A 17,710-nucleotide genomic window follows, 5' to 3' on the forward strand; every position below is an offset into this window, starting at 1 on the left:
GCTCTGCATTAAGGAGCTAAAACAAGGACAAGTCATCTCGGAGTCAGTATACTGTGTCTGAGTGGGGCATCTTTTAATCTGCATCATGATTTCTCAATGGGCCAGCAGTATAATATTGGCTTTAGTCTGTACTGCTATGAACCTCCACACACACCCACACAAGTGTGCATGCACGTCGCAAATAAGTGCAATAATCTTGGACACGATGTTAAACCCCATTTCACCTCACTCACATGGGAATGTACCATCCCTGTCTTCATCAAGTACACCATGAAACATCCTGATATTCTACTCAACATTTGCTAAGGATAACACCTTGACTGAAGATGACTACTTTAGTCCTAAGCAGTTGTTAAGTAATTTACTTCGTCATTCAGAGAGTAAACACATGATCCGGTTAACATCGGTTCTGGGCTGGTGCAAATAAAAACACGGTATTTTCTTTACCCAAGTATGATGCGCACCCCCCTCTAGCAGATTCAGTATTTTTGAAAAAACAAATTTTCGAATATTATGAGCAGAAAAAAAATTACACTCTACCCCTTCTGGTAAACGAAAGGGTGATATGAAACTTGGTCAGAACAAGTTTCAAATGTGAGATAAAAATCACTAGACATGTTGATTTACCGTTTAAATTTTTTGTTCTGCTAGGCATTGTTTTACATCCAGGGATTAAGATTACCTTGTTACCAGCAATCAGCTGTACACATATTTTCTTGGAATCTACCTGTGATTTGGTTAAAACTTACCCATTGATATAACTTTAAAGGATTTTGATCCAAGTATCGGGAAAAATTGTATCTGAAATTTTGAATAAAATTAATGAAATAAGTTACAAACATAAGTCCAGATATACATGATTAATTTGAGTACTTCACCATTGATTTGTTGACATGGTATTTCCGATGTTATGTGCTCATGGTAATTTCTTTGCATTGGGGGGGAAAAAACATCAAAATTCATTATGGCGTGTATAATGTGCACCCCCTTCTACACAGCTGTTTTTTTTGGAAAAAAAGTGTGCACTATACTCAAGATAATACGGTAGCATTTGTATGTGAACATTCTGAAATTCAAATTGTTACATAATGCACTAAACTGCCGATAATAGTGATTAGATATGTCGTGTAATGTACCACTTAAAAGTAGTTAAAGAAAGAATCAGGTGGTCCTTAACATATTTTGAATAGTATATTTGGAATTTCAGAATATTTCATTGGAAACTGGGAATTTGGAATTGGAATTAGAACATTTGCCTGTGAACATAACAAATGACAGTGTAATTATGAGACAGACTGAACATGATTTACGTCCAATTTAAGTCCAGTGTAGTTGTATTGTTTCATTGTCAGTATTTTGTGCTACCAATACATGTGTTAATTTTCTTTTCCTCCACACAACATTAGAAAAAAATCCTGTTCACATTGATGGAGTAATTATGGTCCGTGGTTAGACAGGTCCTTTGATGTGGGAACAACCCTGCGATATACATCGTATCATCATGCTTTATGCCCAGAGCAGTGTACAGGCCCTGGATGCAAATCATTTCAATATTCTCTACAATTCTGTCGGCACAAACCAAGCATTACAATGACCCAGACGAGACTTCATAACCCGGTGTGGGTCTATTCTCAGCATAACGGAATCAATTGATGTCGGATAATATTTGTTGGAATCAGGCATTGGGATGTTGCAGTTATTAGGATGCATATGTGAGGGTAAGTTAGCTGGCATCAAAAGACGTTTGGGGAAAGAAAGACCCTTGTGCAGCCTCCCTTTCTCTTCAGTGTATATCGTTTCAGGGACTTTTTAGTTTCGTATTTTGTATCACTGAGTGTGATGTCCTTGATGTGAAGTATTGCAGTGTGATTGTCTTTTTCGTTTGAAACATATGATGCTATTTGTGAACACGATTTTCATATTTTCAACACAATGTTTCAGAATTATTGGTGATTCTTGATATGTTTCATTTGACAAGAACTAATAAGTGTAAAGGAATGGCTAATAATTTGTGATGAGCTTTGAGATTTGCCAGTGTGTCATGCTTTGTGATAAACATGTGTAGTGACTTTATGGCAATATGTGTCTGTAGCAGAATACCACACTGTGCAGTTCTGTACACTGAGGTCCAAGGGAAGCTGTCGCAGTAGCCGGGTATGTTGTTCACAAAACAGGTTGTTGAGATACTGTCAGGGTTGTCTCAAACAGTAGACACAGTTGTCTTGTCATGATATTTTCAGGGTTGTCTCAAACAGTGGATACAGGTGTCTTATTTTCCAGGTTGTGTCATACACTGAACAAGGTGTTTTGTCATGATATTTTCAGGGATGTGTCAAACAGTGGACACATATATCTTGTCATGATATTTTCAGGGTTGTGTCAAACAGTGGACACATATATCTTGTCATGATATTTTCAGGGTTGTGTCAAACAGTAAACACATGTATCTTGTCATGATATTTTCAGGGTTGTGTCAAACAGTCGATACGGGTGTCTTTTTTTCCAGGTTGTGTCATACACTGAACAAGGTGTTTTGTCATGATATTTTCAGGGTTGTGTCAAACAGTGGACACATGTATCTTGTCCTGATATTTTCAGGGTTGTGTCAAACAGTAAACACAGTTGTCTTGTCCTGATATTTTCAGGGTTGTGTCAAACAGTAGACACATGTATCTTGTCCTGATATTTTCAGGGTTGTGTCAAACAGTAGACACATGTATCTTGTCATGATATTTTCAGGGTTGTGTCAAACAGTAGACACATGTATCTTGTCATGATATTTTCAGGGTTGTGTCAAACACTGGACACAGTTGTCTTGTCATGATATTTTCAGGGTTGTGTCAAACAGTAGACACAGGTGTCTTGTCATGATATTTTCAGAGTTGTCTCAAACAGTAGACACATGTATCTTGTCCTGATATTTTCAGGGTTGTGTCAAACAGTAGACATGTATATTGTCATGATATTTTCAGGTTTATCTCAAACAGTGGACACAGGTGTCTTGTCCTAATGTTTTCAGGGTTGTGTCAAACAGTAGACACAGGTGTCTTGTCATGATATTTTCAGTGTTGTCTCAAACAGTAGACACAGGTGTCTTGTCCTGATATTTTTAGGGATGTCTCAACAGTAGACACAGGTGTCTTGTCCTAATGTTTTCAGGGCTGTCTCAAACAGTAGACACATGTATCTTGTCCTGATATTTTCAGGGTTGTGTCAAACAGTAGACACATGTATCTTGTCATGATATTTTCAGGGTTGTGTCAAACAGTAGACACAGGTATCTTGTCATGATATTTTCAGAGTTGTGTCAAACAGTAGACACAGGTGTCTTGTCATGATATTTTCAGGGTTGTGTCAAACAGTGGACACAGTTGTCTTGTCATGATATTTTCAGTGAAGTCTCAAACAGTGGACACATGTATCTTGTCCTGATGTTTTCAGGGTTGTGTCAAACAGTAGACACATGTATCTTGTCCTGATGTTTTCAGGGTTGTGTCAAACAGTAGACACATGTATCTTGTCCTGATATTTTCAGGGTTGTGTCAAACAGTAGACACAGGTGTCTTGTCATGATATTTTCAGGGTTGTGTCAAACAATAGACACAGTTGTCTTGTCATGATATTTTCAGGGTTGTGTCAAACAGTAGACACATGTATCTCGTCATGATATTTTCAGGGTTGTGTCAAACAATAGACACAGTTGTCTTGTCATGATATTTTCAGGGTTGTGTCAAACAGTAGACACATGTATCTCGTCATGATATTTTCAGGGTTGTGTCAAACAGTAGACACAGTTGTCTTGTCATGATATTTTCAGGGTTGTGTCAAACAGTAGACACAGGTGTCTTGTCATGATATTTTCAGGGTTGTCTCAAACAGTGGACACATGTATCTTGTCCTGATATTTTCAGGGTTGTGTCAAACAGTAGACATGTATATTGTCATGATATTTTCAGTGATGTCTCAAACAGTGGACACAGGTGTCTTGTCCTAATGTTTTCAGGGTTGTGTCAAACAGTAGACACAGGTGTCTTGTCATGATATTTTCAGTGTTGTCTCAAACAGTAGACACAGGTGTCTTGTCCTGATATTTTTAGGGATGTCTCAACAGTAGACACAGGTGTCTTGTCCTAATGTTTTCAGGGTTGTCTCAAACAGTAGACACATGTATCTTGTCCTGATATTTTCAGGGTTGTGTCAAACAGTAGACATGTATATTGTCATGATATTTTCAGGTTTATCTCAAACAGTGGACACAGGTGTCTTGTCCTAATGTTTTCAGGGTTGTGTCAAACAGTAGACACAGGTGTCTTGTCATGATATTTTCAGTGTTGTCTCAAACAGTAGACACAGGTGTCTTGTCCTGATATTTTTAGGGATGTCTCAACAGTAGACACAGGTGTCTTGTCCTAATGTTTTCAGGGTTGTCTCAAACAGTAGACACATGTATCTTGTCCTGATATTTTCAGGGTTGTGTCAAACAGTGGACACATGTATCTTGTCATGATATTTTCAGGGTTGTGTCAAACAGTAGACACATGTATCTTGTCATGATATTTTCAGGGTTGTGTCAAACAGTGGACACAGATGTCTTGTCCATATATTTTCAGGGTTGTGTCAAACAGTGGACACATGTATCTTGTCCTGATATTTTCAGGGTTCTGTCAAACAGTGGATACGGGTGTCTTTTTTTCCAGGTTGTGTCAAACAGTAGACACATGTATCTTGTCATGATATTTTCAGGGTTGTGTCAAACAGTAGACACAGATGTCTTGTCCATATATTTTCAGGGTTGTGTCAAACAGTAGACACATGTATCTTGTCATGATATTTTCAGGGTTGTGTCAAACAGTGGACACATGTATCTTGTCATGATATTTTCAGGGTTGTCTCAAACAGTAGACACAGTTGTCTTGTCATGATATTTTCAGGGTTGTGTCAAACAGTAGACACAGTTGTCTTGTCATGATATTTTCAGGGTTTGTTTTAAACAGTAGACACAGTTGTCTTGTCATGATATTTTCAGTGATGTCTCAAACAGTAGACACAGGTGTCTTGTCCTAATGTTTTCAGGGTTGTGTCAAACAGTAGACACAGTTGTCTTGTCCTAATGTTTTCAGGGTTGTGTCAAACAGTAGACACAGGTGTCTTGTCCTAATGTTTTCAGGGTTGTGTCAAACAGTAGACACAGTTGTCTTGTCCTAATGTTTTCAGGGTTGTGTCAAACAGTAGACACATGTATCTTGTCATGATGTTTTCAGGGTTGTGACAAACAGTAGACACAGGTGACTTGTCATGATATTTTCAGGGTTGTTCCAAACAGTGGACACAGGTGTCTTGTCATGATATTTTCAGGGTTGTGTCAAACAGTAGACACAGGTGTCTTGTCATGATATTTTCAGGGTTGTGTCAAACAGTAGACACATGTATCTCGTCATGATATTTTCAGGGTTGTGTCAAACAGTAGACACAGTTGTCTTGTCATGATATTTTCAGGGTTTGTTTTAAACAGTAGACACAGTTGTCTTGTCATGATATTTTCAGTGATGTCTCAAACAGTAGACACAGGTGTCTTGTCCTAATGTTTTCAGGGTTGTGTCAAACAGTAGACACAGGTGTCTTGTCCTAATGTTTTCAGGGTTGTGTCAAACAGTAGACACAGGTGTCTTGTCCTAATGTTTTCAGGGTTGTGTCAAACAGTAGACACATGTATCTTGTCATGATATTTTCAGGGTAGTGTCAAACAGTAGACACAGGTGACTTGTCATGATATTTTCAGGGTTGTGTCAAACAGTGGACACAGTTGTCTTGTCATGATATTTTCAGGGTTGTGTCAAACAGTAGACACAGGTGTCTTGTCATGATATTTTCAGGGTTGTGTCAAACAGTAGACACAGTTGTCTTGTCATGATATTTTCAGGGTTTGTTTTAAACAGTAGACACAGTTGTCTTGTCATGATATTTTCAGTGATGTCTCAAACAGTAGACACAGGTGTCTTGTCATGATATTTTCAGGGTTGTGTCAAACAGTAGACACATGTATCTTGTCATGATATTTTCAGTGATGTCTCAAACAGTAGACACAGTTGTCTTGTCATGATATTTTCAGGGTTGTGTCAAACAGTAGACACAGTTGTCTTGTCATGATATTTTCAGGGTTTGTTTTAAACAGTAGACACAGTTGTCTTGTCATGATATTTTCAGTGATGTCTCAAACAGTAGACACAGGTGTCTTGTCCTAATGTTTTCAGGGTTGTGTCAAACAGTAGACACAGGTGTCTTGTCCTAATGTTTTCAGGGTTGTGTCAAACAGTAGACACAGGTGTCTTGTCATGATATTTTCAGGGTTGTGTCAAACAGTAGACACAGTTGTCTTGTCATGATATTTTCAGGGTTGTGTCAAACAGTGGACACATGTATATTGTCATGATATTTTCAGGGTTGTGTCAAACAGTAGACACAGGTGTCTTGTCCTAATGTTTTCAGCATTGTCTCAAACAGTGGACACATGTATCTTGTCATGATATTTTCAGGGTTGTCAAACAGTGGATACAGGTGTCTTATTTTCCAGGTCGTGTCATACACTGAACAAGGTGTTTTGTTGACCCAGTTAGCAGTCCCAGGATCCGCTGTAATTCAGATCCAAAATCTTTCAAATTATGATCCTTCATCTGCATGACATCAGTCCTTGTTTCGGAAATGTCGGCAACCTAAAATTGTGAAGTATATTTACACTGTTGCTTTGAAACACATGCAAATCCAAATGAGAACAGGTGAAGCTTCCAGTATATCAGATCCTAGCCATGCAGGGGCCCCCCTAACGGCAGACCCCCTAATGGCAGACCCTCTAATGGCTCTGATTCTGGCAGTATGTAGGAAAGTGTGTCTTGGGTGATCCTGGCAAGCTGAATCACTAAGAAATACTGTTGAAAGAGACATATGACCTAACTCAGGTGTTCACTATATTTTCACAATGTTTGTGTTTTGTTGCAGGTGACAAGAAGGAGAATGAGGACCCTATTCGAACGAACACAGTCAAGAATGGAGGCAGCAAGAGAGAGAGGGCGGCGAGAAAACAAGAAGAAAAGCTGACATTATCCCCCCTCAAATCAGCAAACACAAACTTTGTAAATAACGGAACCGTGAATGTTTCCAATACAAGAGATGTGCAAGACAGTCATAAAAGTGACAAGTTTTTGGTAAGAGAGCATGGTCTGTTGTTGTTAACCCAAAACAAAATGTTAGGCCTTCCTCCCTGATGAAGCGGACATGTTGTGGTATAACTGAAATATGGTTCTAAGTGCCATTAAACAGACCCACTCACTCAGTAACAGAATCATTTATCCTTGGTGTGTCAGCATCTTAACTGTTCACAGGTTTCACTGGTGTAGTTAAGGTCTATGTTGTGTACAACTACATATTCTCAAATCAAGTCAAGTGAGAAGGGATCGGTGGTAACAATGGCTGACTGAGTTCATTGCTGCAGGACCCGTGAAGATCCGGGGATAGAATAGGTCTTCAGCAACCCATGCTTGTCGTGCGAGGCGACTAACGGGATCGGGTGGTCAGGCTCGCTGACTTGTCATCGTATCCCAATTGTGTGGATTGATACTCATGACGTCAATCGTTGGACTGTCTGGTCCAGGCTCAAATATTTACAGACCGCTGTCATACAGCTGGAACATTGCTGAGTGCTGCGTTTAACAACAAATAAACATACAAAAATCATTGCTGCTGGTGTGTCTTGTCCATACTACTATACAGATATTATAAAAATTCAAGACTGTAAGATATACTTGGTCACAATTCACAGTTCACTGGTGGATCCAGAGGGGTGCAGGGGTGCACAGCTCCCTTTTCTCAACATCTTGCATGTTGACTGCACACTAGGCCAAGTTATTCTGACTTGGGTATTATGTGCACACACCCTTTTTCTACCTGCTTCATCCACCTCTGCATTTACAGTTTGTAGCTCGACTGTGAGGTCAACATACAGTAACTGGTAATGCCTAGTTACTTTATTATTGCTAAATTTACATTCACACTGAGAAGTCTGTTATCTCCTTTTTGTTCCCCTGAAGCTGTCTGGCGTAGTATTTGATGGTACATTTTAAACAAGAATTTGTTTCTAATAAACTTGAACCAGAACATATCTGATGAACTTGAACCAGACATATAATAAACTTGAACCAGAACATTTCTGATGAACTTGAACCAGAACATTTCTGATGAACTTGAACCAGAACATATCTTATAAACTGGAACCAGCTGAACTAACAGTGATGTGAGGGAAAGATAAAATGCTGTAAACTGTTGATGTAGGTGAACAAGCTCTGCAAGAAATGAAGCATTACTTTGGTTTGTTGTAGGAGAGTCGAACACGAACATCCTTTAAGGACAGGCCGGCACCGGGCAATCCTCAAAATGTGCAGTAAGTTGTCCTTTGTTGCAGCCTAGGGAAGACGAAAACATCGGTGATGAGCCTTTTGTGAAGAGCATTCTTGATGTTGATGCACATTGTTACATTGGATGGAGATCGTTGTTACATTTGATGCAGATTGCTACATTGGATGGAGATCGTTGTTACGTTTCATGCAGATTGTTACATTGGATGGAGATTGTTACATTGGATGGAGATCGTTGTTACATTAGATGGAGATCGTTGTTACATTGGATGGAGATTTTTGTTAATTTGATAGAGATCGTTGTTACATTTGATGCAGATTGTAAAATTGGATGGAGATCGTTGTTACATTGGATGGAGATCATTGTGAATTTGATGGAGATAGTTGTTACATTTGATGCAGATTGTTACATTTGATGGAGATCATTGTTACATTGGATGGAGATCATTGTTACAATGGATGGAGATCATTGTTACATTGGATGGAGATCGTTGTTACATTGGATGGAGATCGTTGTTACGTTTGATGCAGATTGTTACATTGGATGGAGATCGTTGTTACATTGGATGGAGATTGTTGTTTCGTTTGATGGAGATTGTTGTTACATTGGATGGAGATTGTTGTTACATTGGATGGAGATCGTTGTTACATTGGATGGAGACTGATACATTGGATGGAGATTGTTACATTGGATGGAATTTTGTTACATTGGATGGAGATCGTTGTTACATTGGATGGAGATCGTTGTTACATTGGATGATCGTTGTTACATTGGATGATTGTTGTTACATTGGATGGAGATCGTTACATTGGATGGAGATTGTTGTTAATTTGATGGAGATCGTTGTTACATTTGATGCAGATTGTTACATTTGATGGAGATCGTTGTTACAATGGATGGAGATCGTTATTACAATGGATGGAGATCGTTGTTACGTTTGATGGAGATCGTTGTTATATTGGATGGAGATCGTTGTTACATTGGGTGGAGATTGTTACAATGGATGGAGATCGTTGATACATTGGATGGAGATTGTTACATTGGATGGAGATCGTTGTTACATTGGATGGAGATTGTTGTTACATTGGATGGAGATTGTTACATTGGATGGAGATTGTTGTTACATTGGATGGAGATCATTGTTACATTGGATGGAGATCGTTGTTACATTGGATGATCGTTGTTACATTGGATGGAGATCGTTGTTACGTTTGATGCAGATTATTACATTGGATGGAGATTGTTACATTGGTTGGAGATCGTTGTTACATTGGATGGAGATCGTTGTTACGTTGGATGGAGATCGTTGTTACGTTTGATGCAGATTGTTACATTGGATGGAGATTGTTACATTGGATGGAGATCGTTGTTACATTGGATGGAGATCGTTGTTACATTGGATGATCGTTGTTACATTGGATGGAGATTGTTACGTTGGATGGAGATCGTTACATTGGATGGAGATTGTTGTTAATTTGTTGGAGATCATTGTTACATTGGATGGAGATCATTGTTACAATGGACTGAGATCATTGTTACATTGGATGGAGATCATTGTTACAATGGATGGAGATCATTGTTACAATGGATGGAGATCGTTGTTACATTGGATGATCATTGCTTATTTGATGGAGATCGTTCTTACATTGGATGGAGATCGCTAATTTTATGGAGACTGTTGTTACATTTGATGGAGATTGTTGTTAATTTGATGGAGATCATTGTTACATTTTTTTATGCTGATCATTGGATGGAGATTGTTGTTAATTTGATGGAGATCATTGTTACATTTTTTTATGCTGATCATTGGATGGAGATTGTTGTTAATTTGATGGAGATCGTTCTTACATTGGATGGAGATCGTTAATTTTATGGAGATTGTTACATTTGGTGGAGATCGTTGTTAATTTGATGGAGATCATTGTTACATTGGATGGAGATCTTTGTTAATTTGATGGAGATCATTGTTACATTGGATGCAGATCATTGTTACATTGGATGGAGATCGTTAATTTTATGGAGATTGTTGTTACATTTGATGGAGATCATTGTTACATTTGATGCAGATCATTGTTACATTGGATGGAGATCGTTGTTAATTTGATGGAGATCGTTGTTACATTGGATGCAGATTGTTGTTACATTGGATGCAGATCGTTGATACATTTGATGGAGATAATTAAGCAGCTGTAAGTCAGTTTTAATAACAGTCAGGTGACATTGAAGACAGGATTGACTTCTCAATTTCTTTTCTTTTCTTTTTCAACTGAAATTTTGGCAGTGTACTCATGGAAACGAATAAGGGATCAATGAAAACTATAGGGAAATAAGCTTTGCTGTCAGTACATTTCAAATAACACGCATACAAATTTAACACGTCAGAATAGAATGTTGAGATGTGTTTGTGTGCATTGTTTCCAATGCGTATTTGGTAGACAAGGCTGGGAGCCCATGACAGCATGTCATTTTACTGTGTCTAAAACCAAGTGTTCCTTCATTCATTTCCATCAGTATATTGTTGTGTACACATGATACTGGCCTTGTATCTTGATATCATTTGGTATCCTGTTGTTGTTTGTTAGGTTTGATGTCCATGTAGCCTTAGCTATGTATGTAGAACCATGTCCAACACAGTAGACACTGCCTCTGTGGTGTCGTGGATAACACAGGAGAGCCTGGAGAGCAAGGTCTGTTGTTTGATCAATACTTGTTGTTACCCTGCCTGGTACTTGGCACTAAGGGGCTAAAACAAGGAGTGGTCACTCAGAGTCGGTATATGTGTCCGAGTGGGGTAACCAAGTAAAACTGCGGCATGGTGTCTCAGTGGGCTAACTAACGAAATGACATAAGTCTGGACTAGTACAAGCAGCCACACAAACCCACATGCATGCATGAACGTCTCTATATGTAAGTGCAATGATATTAAATGCAAAGTTAAACCTCATTTCACCTCAGCTGATAGAATATCCACAAGATTGAATGTCCACAAGATAGTCTGATTGGCAGAAGCAGATCCAAGGGGACAACTTTTCGGAAAATGTTTGCAATATTTTAAATGTTTCACAAATTGCTACTTCTAATTTCAGAGCAATTATTAAGTTTAATGTCATTTAAATTCTTTCTTAACGTATTCACAAATAGGTTGGCATTTGTGCATTGTGTGGAGAGTTTCATATCATCACTGTAACTTCCATTCAACATCACTATTTTGTCCAAATTCTGTATACCGTATTTGCCATAAAAAGTGCCTTAATGTGGAGCACTTAGCACCATACACAAGTTAAATTTGTTTTAGTGAACAAAATTAGTAAAAAAATTGATGTCACTAGAACATTTTTGTATTCCTTCTGAGATGCAGTTTTCAGTAAATAATGTGCCGTTTGCACATGAAAAAATGGACTGTCATGTAATTTTCGGTCTTAACATAGGCGATTTCAAAGATTACTGACAGATTAGTTTGTAAGTTGGGCAGATGGTGTTTATAGTAGCAGTGTGCTAATTATGGTAAATACGGTAAACCTAGTTCATTTGTGGACATTATCATGTCTTTATCATCTTTGTCTTATTTTTTCAGAAATCTTACAACTAGTCAAATAGAATTTTTCAAAATGCTGGATGAAAAAATAGAACAAGTAAGTACCTGATGACTTCTGTGTACAAACCTTCTTAGCTTTGTCTTACCGATTATATTTAAGTTGCCATGGATCTAAAATCACAGGACATTCAATATTCATTACATTTGTGTAAATTCTGCCCTGGCAGCTTTGTGGTAGAATGTGCTGACTGGCAACCTCATTGCAGAGACATCCATTTTTTTCAGGAAAAATTGGTCTGAATTATTAAGCATATTTCTATTCAAAGTGGCCTTAGACACAGCAAATTTTGTGTAGAGTTATTCGCATTAGTTGTGCCAGGATTCGCAATCCCTGATTATGATCCTTGATTTCCAAGCTATATACTGTTGTGAGTTTCACCAAAGTGGTGAACGTTCTACATTTTCTTGGTCTTTCTGCTCACATAAAGTCATCACACCATGGACCCGTGAAGATTCCAGGGTAGAATAGGTCTTCAGCAACCCATGCTTGCCGTAAAAGGCGACTATGCTTGTCGTAAAAGGCGACTATGGGATCGGGTGGTCAGGCTCGCTGACTTGGTTGATACATGCCATCGATCCCAATTGCGTGGATCGATGCTCATGATATCAATCACTGGATTGTCTGGTCCAGACTCGATTATTTACAGACCCCCGTCATATAGCTGGAATATTGCTGAGTGCAGCGTTAAACAACAAACCAACCAACCAACCAACCAATCATCACACCATGACTGAAATCCCATTCAAAGTTTCATTTATCTTGATTCATTCACTCATTAACAAGATTTCAACATTACCAACTGACAAATTTCTGTCCGCAGGGAAGAGATTACGATGTTGAGGAATCCTCCGAAGACTGACCTCTACCTTCCACCCCTTTCATTGAGAAATGGACTCTCCCATCCTGCCAGCTATCCCACAAGCAACATTGTTACATCAGATACTGTTTGACAGCCATGGTACAACAATGTTACAGTAGTGGTACAACATTGTTACATCAGATACTGTTTGACAGCCATGGTACAACAATGTTACAGTAGTGGTACAACATTGTTACATCAGATACTGTTTGACAGCCATGGTACAACAATGTTACAGCTGTGTTACACTGTTGCATCTCCTCGACAAGTGTGGTTCTGCACCATATGCTCAGTCTCTTCTTGTGTTTCCATGGACAGTGTCCCTTCACGTGTTTTTGTTCCTTGAAAACACACTCACTCAACAGGATGGAAGCATAGGCTTATATGTGCTGCAAGATCTTCATCAAGATTTCTCAGGATTACGGATGGATACAACTGTACTAGTGTCCATCTAAGATTTGAGGCCACTGTTCCTGTGATATTAAATCAGTACATTTGTTTATTATCCTTTAATTCAATAGAGGAGGAATAGTTCTGCAAGGATATACTTTGTAGAACGGTCTTGTAGTCTTAGACAGAAGACGCTGCCGTGCTTTCCTTTGATTTAGACACAGTTTGCATCAGCCAAAATGGTGTTTACGCTATGTGTAAAAGGGCTTAATCAAAACATGTATAGAATGCAGTTCTGGTATTTCATGTAGTACCACATTCCAAGTCTATTGTGTTCTTACAGTCTGTTGTGAGACATCACTCATAATTCTGTGTTTGCTTTTCTTAGTATTTATTGTTGACTGTAAACTTTGTTCCTGACCAGCGTGGGTGCTTGTGTAAATTGGTACAGTTGGTAAATTGGTAAGTAAACAGTGATCATCTTTGTCTTCTCCAGTTTATTAACCTTTGGAAATGTTTTATAATAACTTAATACTATTTGAATATTAAGAGTAAGAATGACAAGGCAATAACAAATATATTATTAATTTTTTATTTTTTTTAAAAAACTGGAAACTTAATTTTTATATTGATGAAACAAGTTCAGAAGATAGGACACCATAATTTAACTGGAATATTAGTGAGTGCAGCTTTAAGCAATAAACAAACAAGCACACATGACATATGCAATGTTTCTGATAAAAGTACCAAAATATGTATCATGGCTGATTTTTGCTTGTTTTGGAGTGGGCATGAAAAGACTAGTACATGTAGTCACTTAGGGTCATTGGATATAGATTTGTAGCTTATTAATCTTCCTAAGGGTTATTTGTTTGGAGGTGTTTTTCACCATGAAATATTATAAGTTAGTTTATGACAAAATATTTTTACTTATTGAGGAATTACTTTTAAAAAATAAACATTTTGGTTAGATATGTACAAAGGTGTCAGTGAATAGACAAAAGCTTGAAGTACAATCGTGACACCCCCAGTCCCCACACCCACTGCCACATCACACAGACATGCACCTCCCCACCCAACGCACAGATGCATGCTGATTGTGGCAAATCGGATAAATAAGTGATTGATTGGTTGTTAAATGGTAGTAAACTTGTCAACATGAGTTAATTAACCCTGCCCCAGTTGATTTTCTTTGAATAAGGTATTTATTTATCAACACACTTTAGATTTATAAATTGTTGGGCATTTGGATGTAAATTGCTACATTGTTACCTAATCAAAAAGTTTTCAATCCTGAAATTAAGTGCATTAATAACATCAGAGATATTTAAAAATTTTATTGCAAGTATTAAGTAAAATAATGAGTGCACACTGTAGTCATTGATGGGTGAAATTTAAAAACAAATTAACTGTTAGTAAAATATGCTAGATAGCAAGGTCTTCATTGGTTGAGTGTCAGTCCATTTCTACTTGCTCCATCTTCATGTATCATATTAGTCATCAACGACTGCCACAAGGGGAGGTCACTCCCATGATATTAGCTTCTTGTTGGGAGAACCTGTTGGATACCTCTTAGTACGTCAGATATTTGTATATGTCCGTTCACACAAGCAACATAGGATAGCTGTGCATGTTGATAATTTCTCTTGCATGTCACTTGTCTTACATCCCCAATTTATTGAGGGAAACTGAGGCCATTAGATATATGGATGGAACCTTTTAGACTCCTTGACTGAAAATCTGACTGAGTAAGCATAGTACAATTTAGACTTTGTGTTCAAGGTTTGTTGGGGATCAATGTACCGGCACATCACCTCATTAAAGTACCTGTGTCTCAAGGCTCGACCTGGACCTAAGTACCCGATTTTAAAGGTGATATGCCACACAATCAACATTTAAAAAATAAAATAATGTCTGCAGACAGTGTATTGTTTCTCTTCCATGTCGGAAACACACGTTAGTGAAGTGAAGATGTGAGTTATCTCCCCTGGCTCAAGTACGAGTACCATCACCCCCCTAGTCTCACCCTGCAGTATTAACATAAGCAGATGGTTAGAGAGAACATATCATAAGATCAGTGTATTTTCCAGCCAAGGAGGTAGACAAAATGTCTATTACTCCTAAAAGTTTGAAATACAAGTTGAAACAAAATACAAAAGAAAAATAAGCATATTATCAAAAACAATTTTTTTTTTTTTTTTTTCTTTACAGTATCAGAAAATGGCTATGGCCTTGTTTATATGGTGCTTGACTTATGATTTTGCCAATATTAAATGCATGTTAAACTTGCAGACTGGACTGACCAGAAAAATCTGGTGTGGTGTTCTGCTCATGTGCTAAAATATGTTTGTATGATATAGTTGTTTTATATCACCCTACCGAGAACCAAAGGAGTTATGTGACAAAATAACCAACAGTCAAAAGTCATCAACTTGCACTGTACAGCATATTTTATTGTATGAGAAAGAGATATATGTTCTCTTTGTAGCATAACAGTCCGTAGTAATGTGATAATTATTTGAAATGAAAGGTTGATTTTTTTAATTTGCATTTCAGTTCAGTATCAATTTTGACCAAATATCAAAGTAATATATATGCTGTAGAGGAATTACATTTCGTACCCTGAAAATAATCAGATTTAGTGCAGTGAACACAAAATTCTTTATAGTTGAAGTGAAGCAATATTTGCAATTGTTCTATGTTCCCTTACTTATTTACACATATATATATATATTATTTCTGTCTGATCAAGTAATGTCACGACATGCTTTGGTTTTCTAATGTTGGGATGTGTCGTTTAGGGTTTTTAAAAAAATGATAAAATCAACATAAGGAACTTGTGCCAAAAAATAGTTTTTCACTCTTTTGCATAATATGATAAATTAATATGCTGGATATATTATTGCATTAGTCTGCTGGAACAAGTGATATTGAATATTGGTATTGATACCTTGATAACTCCATTAGTATGCTGCATAGTGGTATGTGGGAATACACCGGAAATAAATGTGTTTATAGTCTATGCATGTCATAAAGCTGTCATATTCCATGGCAGCTCATGACACCTGTTCTACACCCTGTAGGAATGGAATAACACTGGAAGGAACTCTGTACATAAAATCTTTCACATTAAGTCGGCAAATTCTGCTTCCTTCATATATAATGTAGGCAGCAAAAGGGCAGCGTTATCGCATGATTTCATCCCAGATAGTAAACTGACCGACCCTTCTGCATATTTATACGGCATGTTGGTGGATTTTGATAAAAGCTTTTCTTAATGGTGACTAGAAATCAGGTTTATGAAAAAAATCTATATTAATGGTCCTGACAGCTATCTCATTGTGTTGTGTAATGTTATAGTCACTTGAAGTGGTGGAACTAGTGAATCCTCCAAATGCTGGTAGAGATGATCTATGGATTGAGGTGAGCTGAGTGCACACAGCAGTTAGCTCATGTTAATCTGGGGAAATGTTAGGTGATATGTGAAATAACCCTTAAGATCTACAAATGTCGGAGTTGCAGAATACCTTCAGTTTGGCACCGTGTCATGGTGGCCTGTTATGGATCATGATATTCTTACTATGTCGGCAATGGTGAAAGGATCAAGAATAGGCAGGACAGCAGAAAAACAGAAACATGTTCTCTCAAGCGGAGTCGTGAAGGTTTGAATTGCCAAGGTGTCACTGTATTCTGCCAGCAGAGCTGATATACGGAGATTTATTGTACCTTTTCCAGGTAACATGTAACAGTTACTAACCGAGACTGAGAGGTTCAAGTAAGATGATCACTCGTGTACGTTTTTTGGTTTGTTGTTAAACGCCGCACTCAGCAATATTCCAGCTACATGACGGAGGTCTGTAATTGGAGTCTGGACTAGACAATCCAGTGATTGACATCATGAGGATCGATCCATGCAATTGGGATACGATGACATGCATCAACCAAGTCGGCGAGCCTGACCAACCGACAGTTAGTTGCCTCCTACGACAAGCAGTCACCTTTTACAGCAAGCATGGGTTGCTGAAGACCTATTCTACCCCGGATCTTCACGGATGTACAATGCACCTTCTCGAGTGTCCATCTATCTTGAACATCAAGGTCAGTAACTATTTTACACACTGGCAGAGAAGAATAAACTTTCGTTTCATCTGAATGAATACCTGTGCATGTGCAGCTTCTATTGTAAGATAGGTGTTGCACTGATATGAACACCTGTGACAAAAAATAGTGTTAATGTGTAACCCCATCTACTTGCTGGCAACATTGTTGTACACTTGTATGTTATAAATACCAATACTGATGGCTGGCATGTGTTGGAAACGAGGCTGAAACGCTATGAAAATGCAATGTATTCATTGAATATTTATGTCAGTCGTGAGCCAAATATAATGGATGTAAGATTTTGAAATGTCAACAGTTTCTTTGAGCAGGTAATGCGAAAATTGGAGTCGTTTTAATG

At 38.0% G+C, this 17,710-nt stretch overlaps 1 protein-coding gene across 6 annotated transcripts in view; it reads left to right on the top strand.

Annotated features, from left to right (window-relative positions):
• LOC124142467 overlaps positions 1-17,358 on the top strand; it is a 94,020-nt gene extending 76,662 nt beyond the window's left edge. For all 6 annotated transcript variants that reach the window (XM_048389613.1, XM_046510945.2, XM_048389610.1 and 3 more), the window contains 4 exons: positions 6,994-7,199; positions 8,370-8,431; positions 11,981-12,038; positions 12,823-17,358. In XM_048389613.1, the coding sequence (XP_048245570.1) occupies positions 6,994-7,199; positions 8,370-8,431; positions 11,981-12,038; positions 12,823-12,861 (365 nt within the window). In that variant the 3' untranslated portion in view covers positions 12,862-17,358. The remainder of the gene's footprint in view (positions 1-6,993; positions 7,200-8,369; positions 8,432-11,980; positions 12,039-12,822) is intronic.
• Positions 17,359-17,710: the final 352 nt, after the last annotated feature.

The sequence above is a fragment of the Haliotis rufescens genome, unplaced genomic scaffold (assembly GCF_023055435.1).
Source record: "Haliotis rufescens isolate VD_foot unplaced genomic scaffold, xgHalRufe1.0.p SCAF_8, whole genome shotgun sequence".
Classification (NCBI taxonomy): domain Eukaryota; kingdom Metazoa; phylum Mollusca; class Gastropoda; order Lepetellida; family Haliotidae; genus Haliotis; species Haliotis rufescens.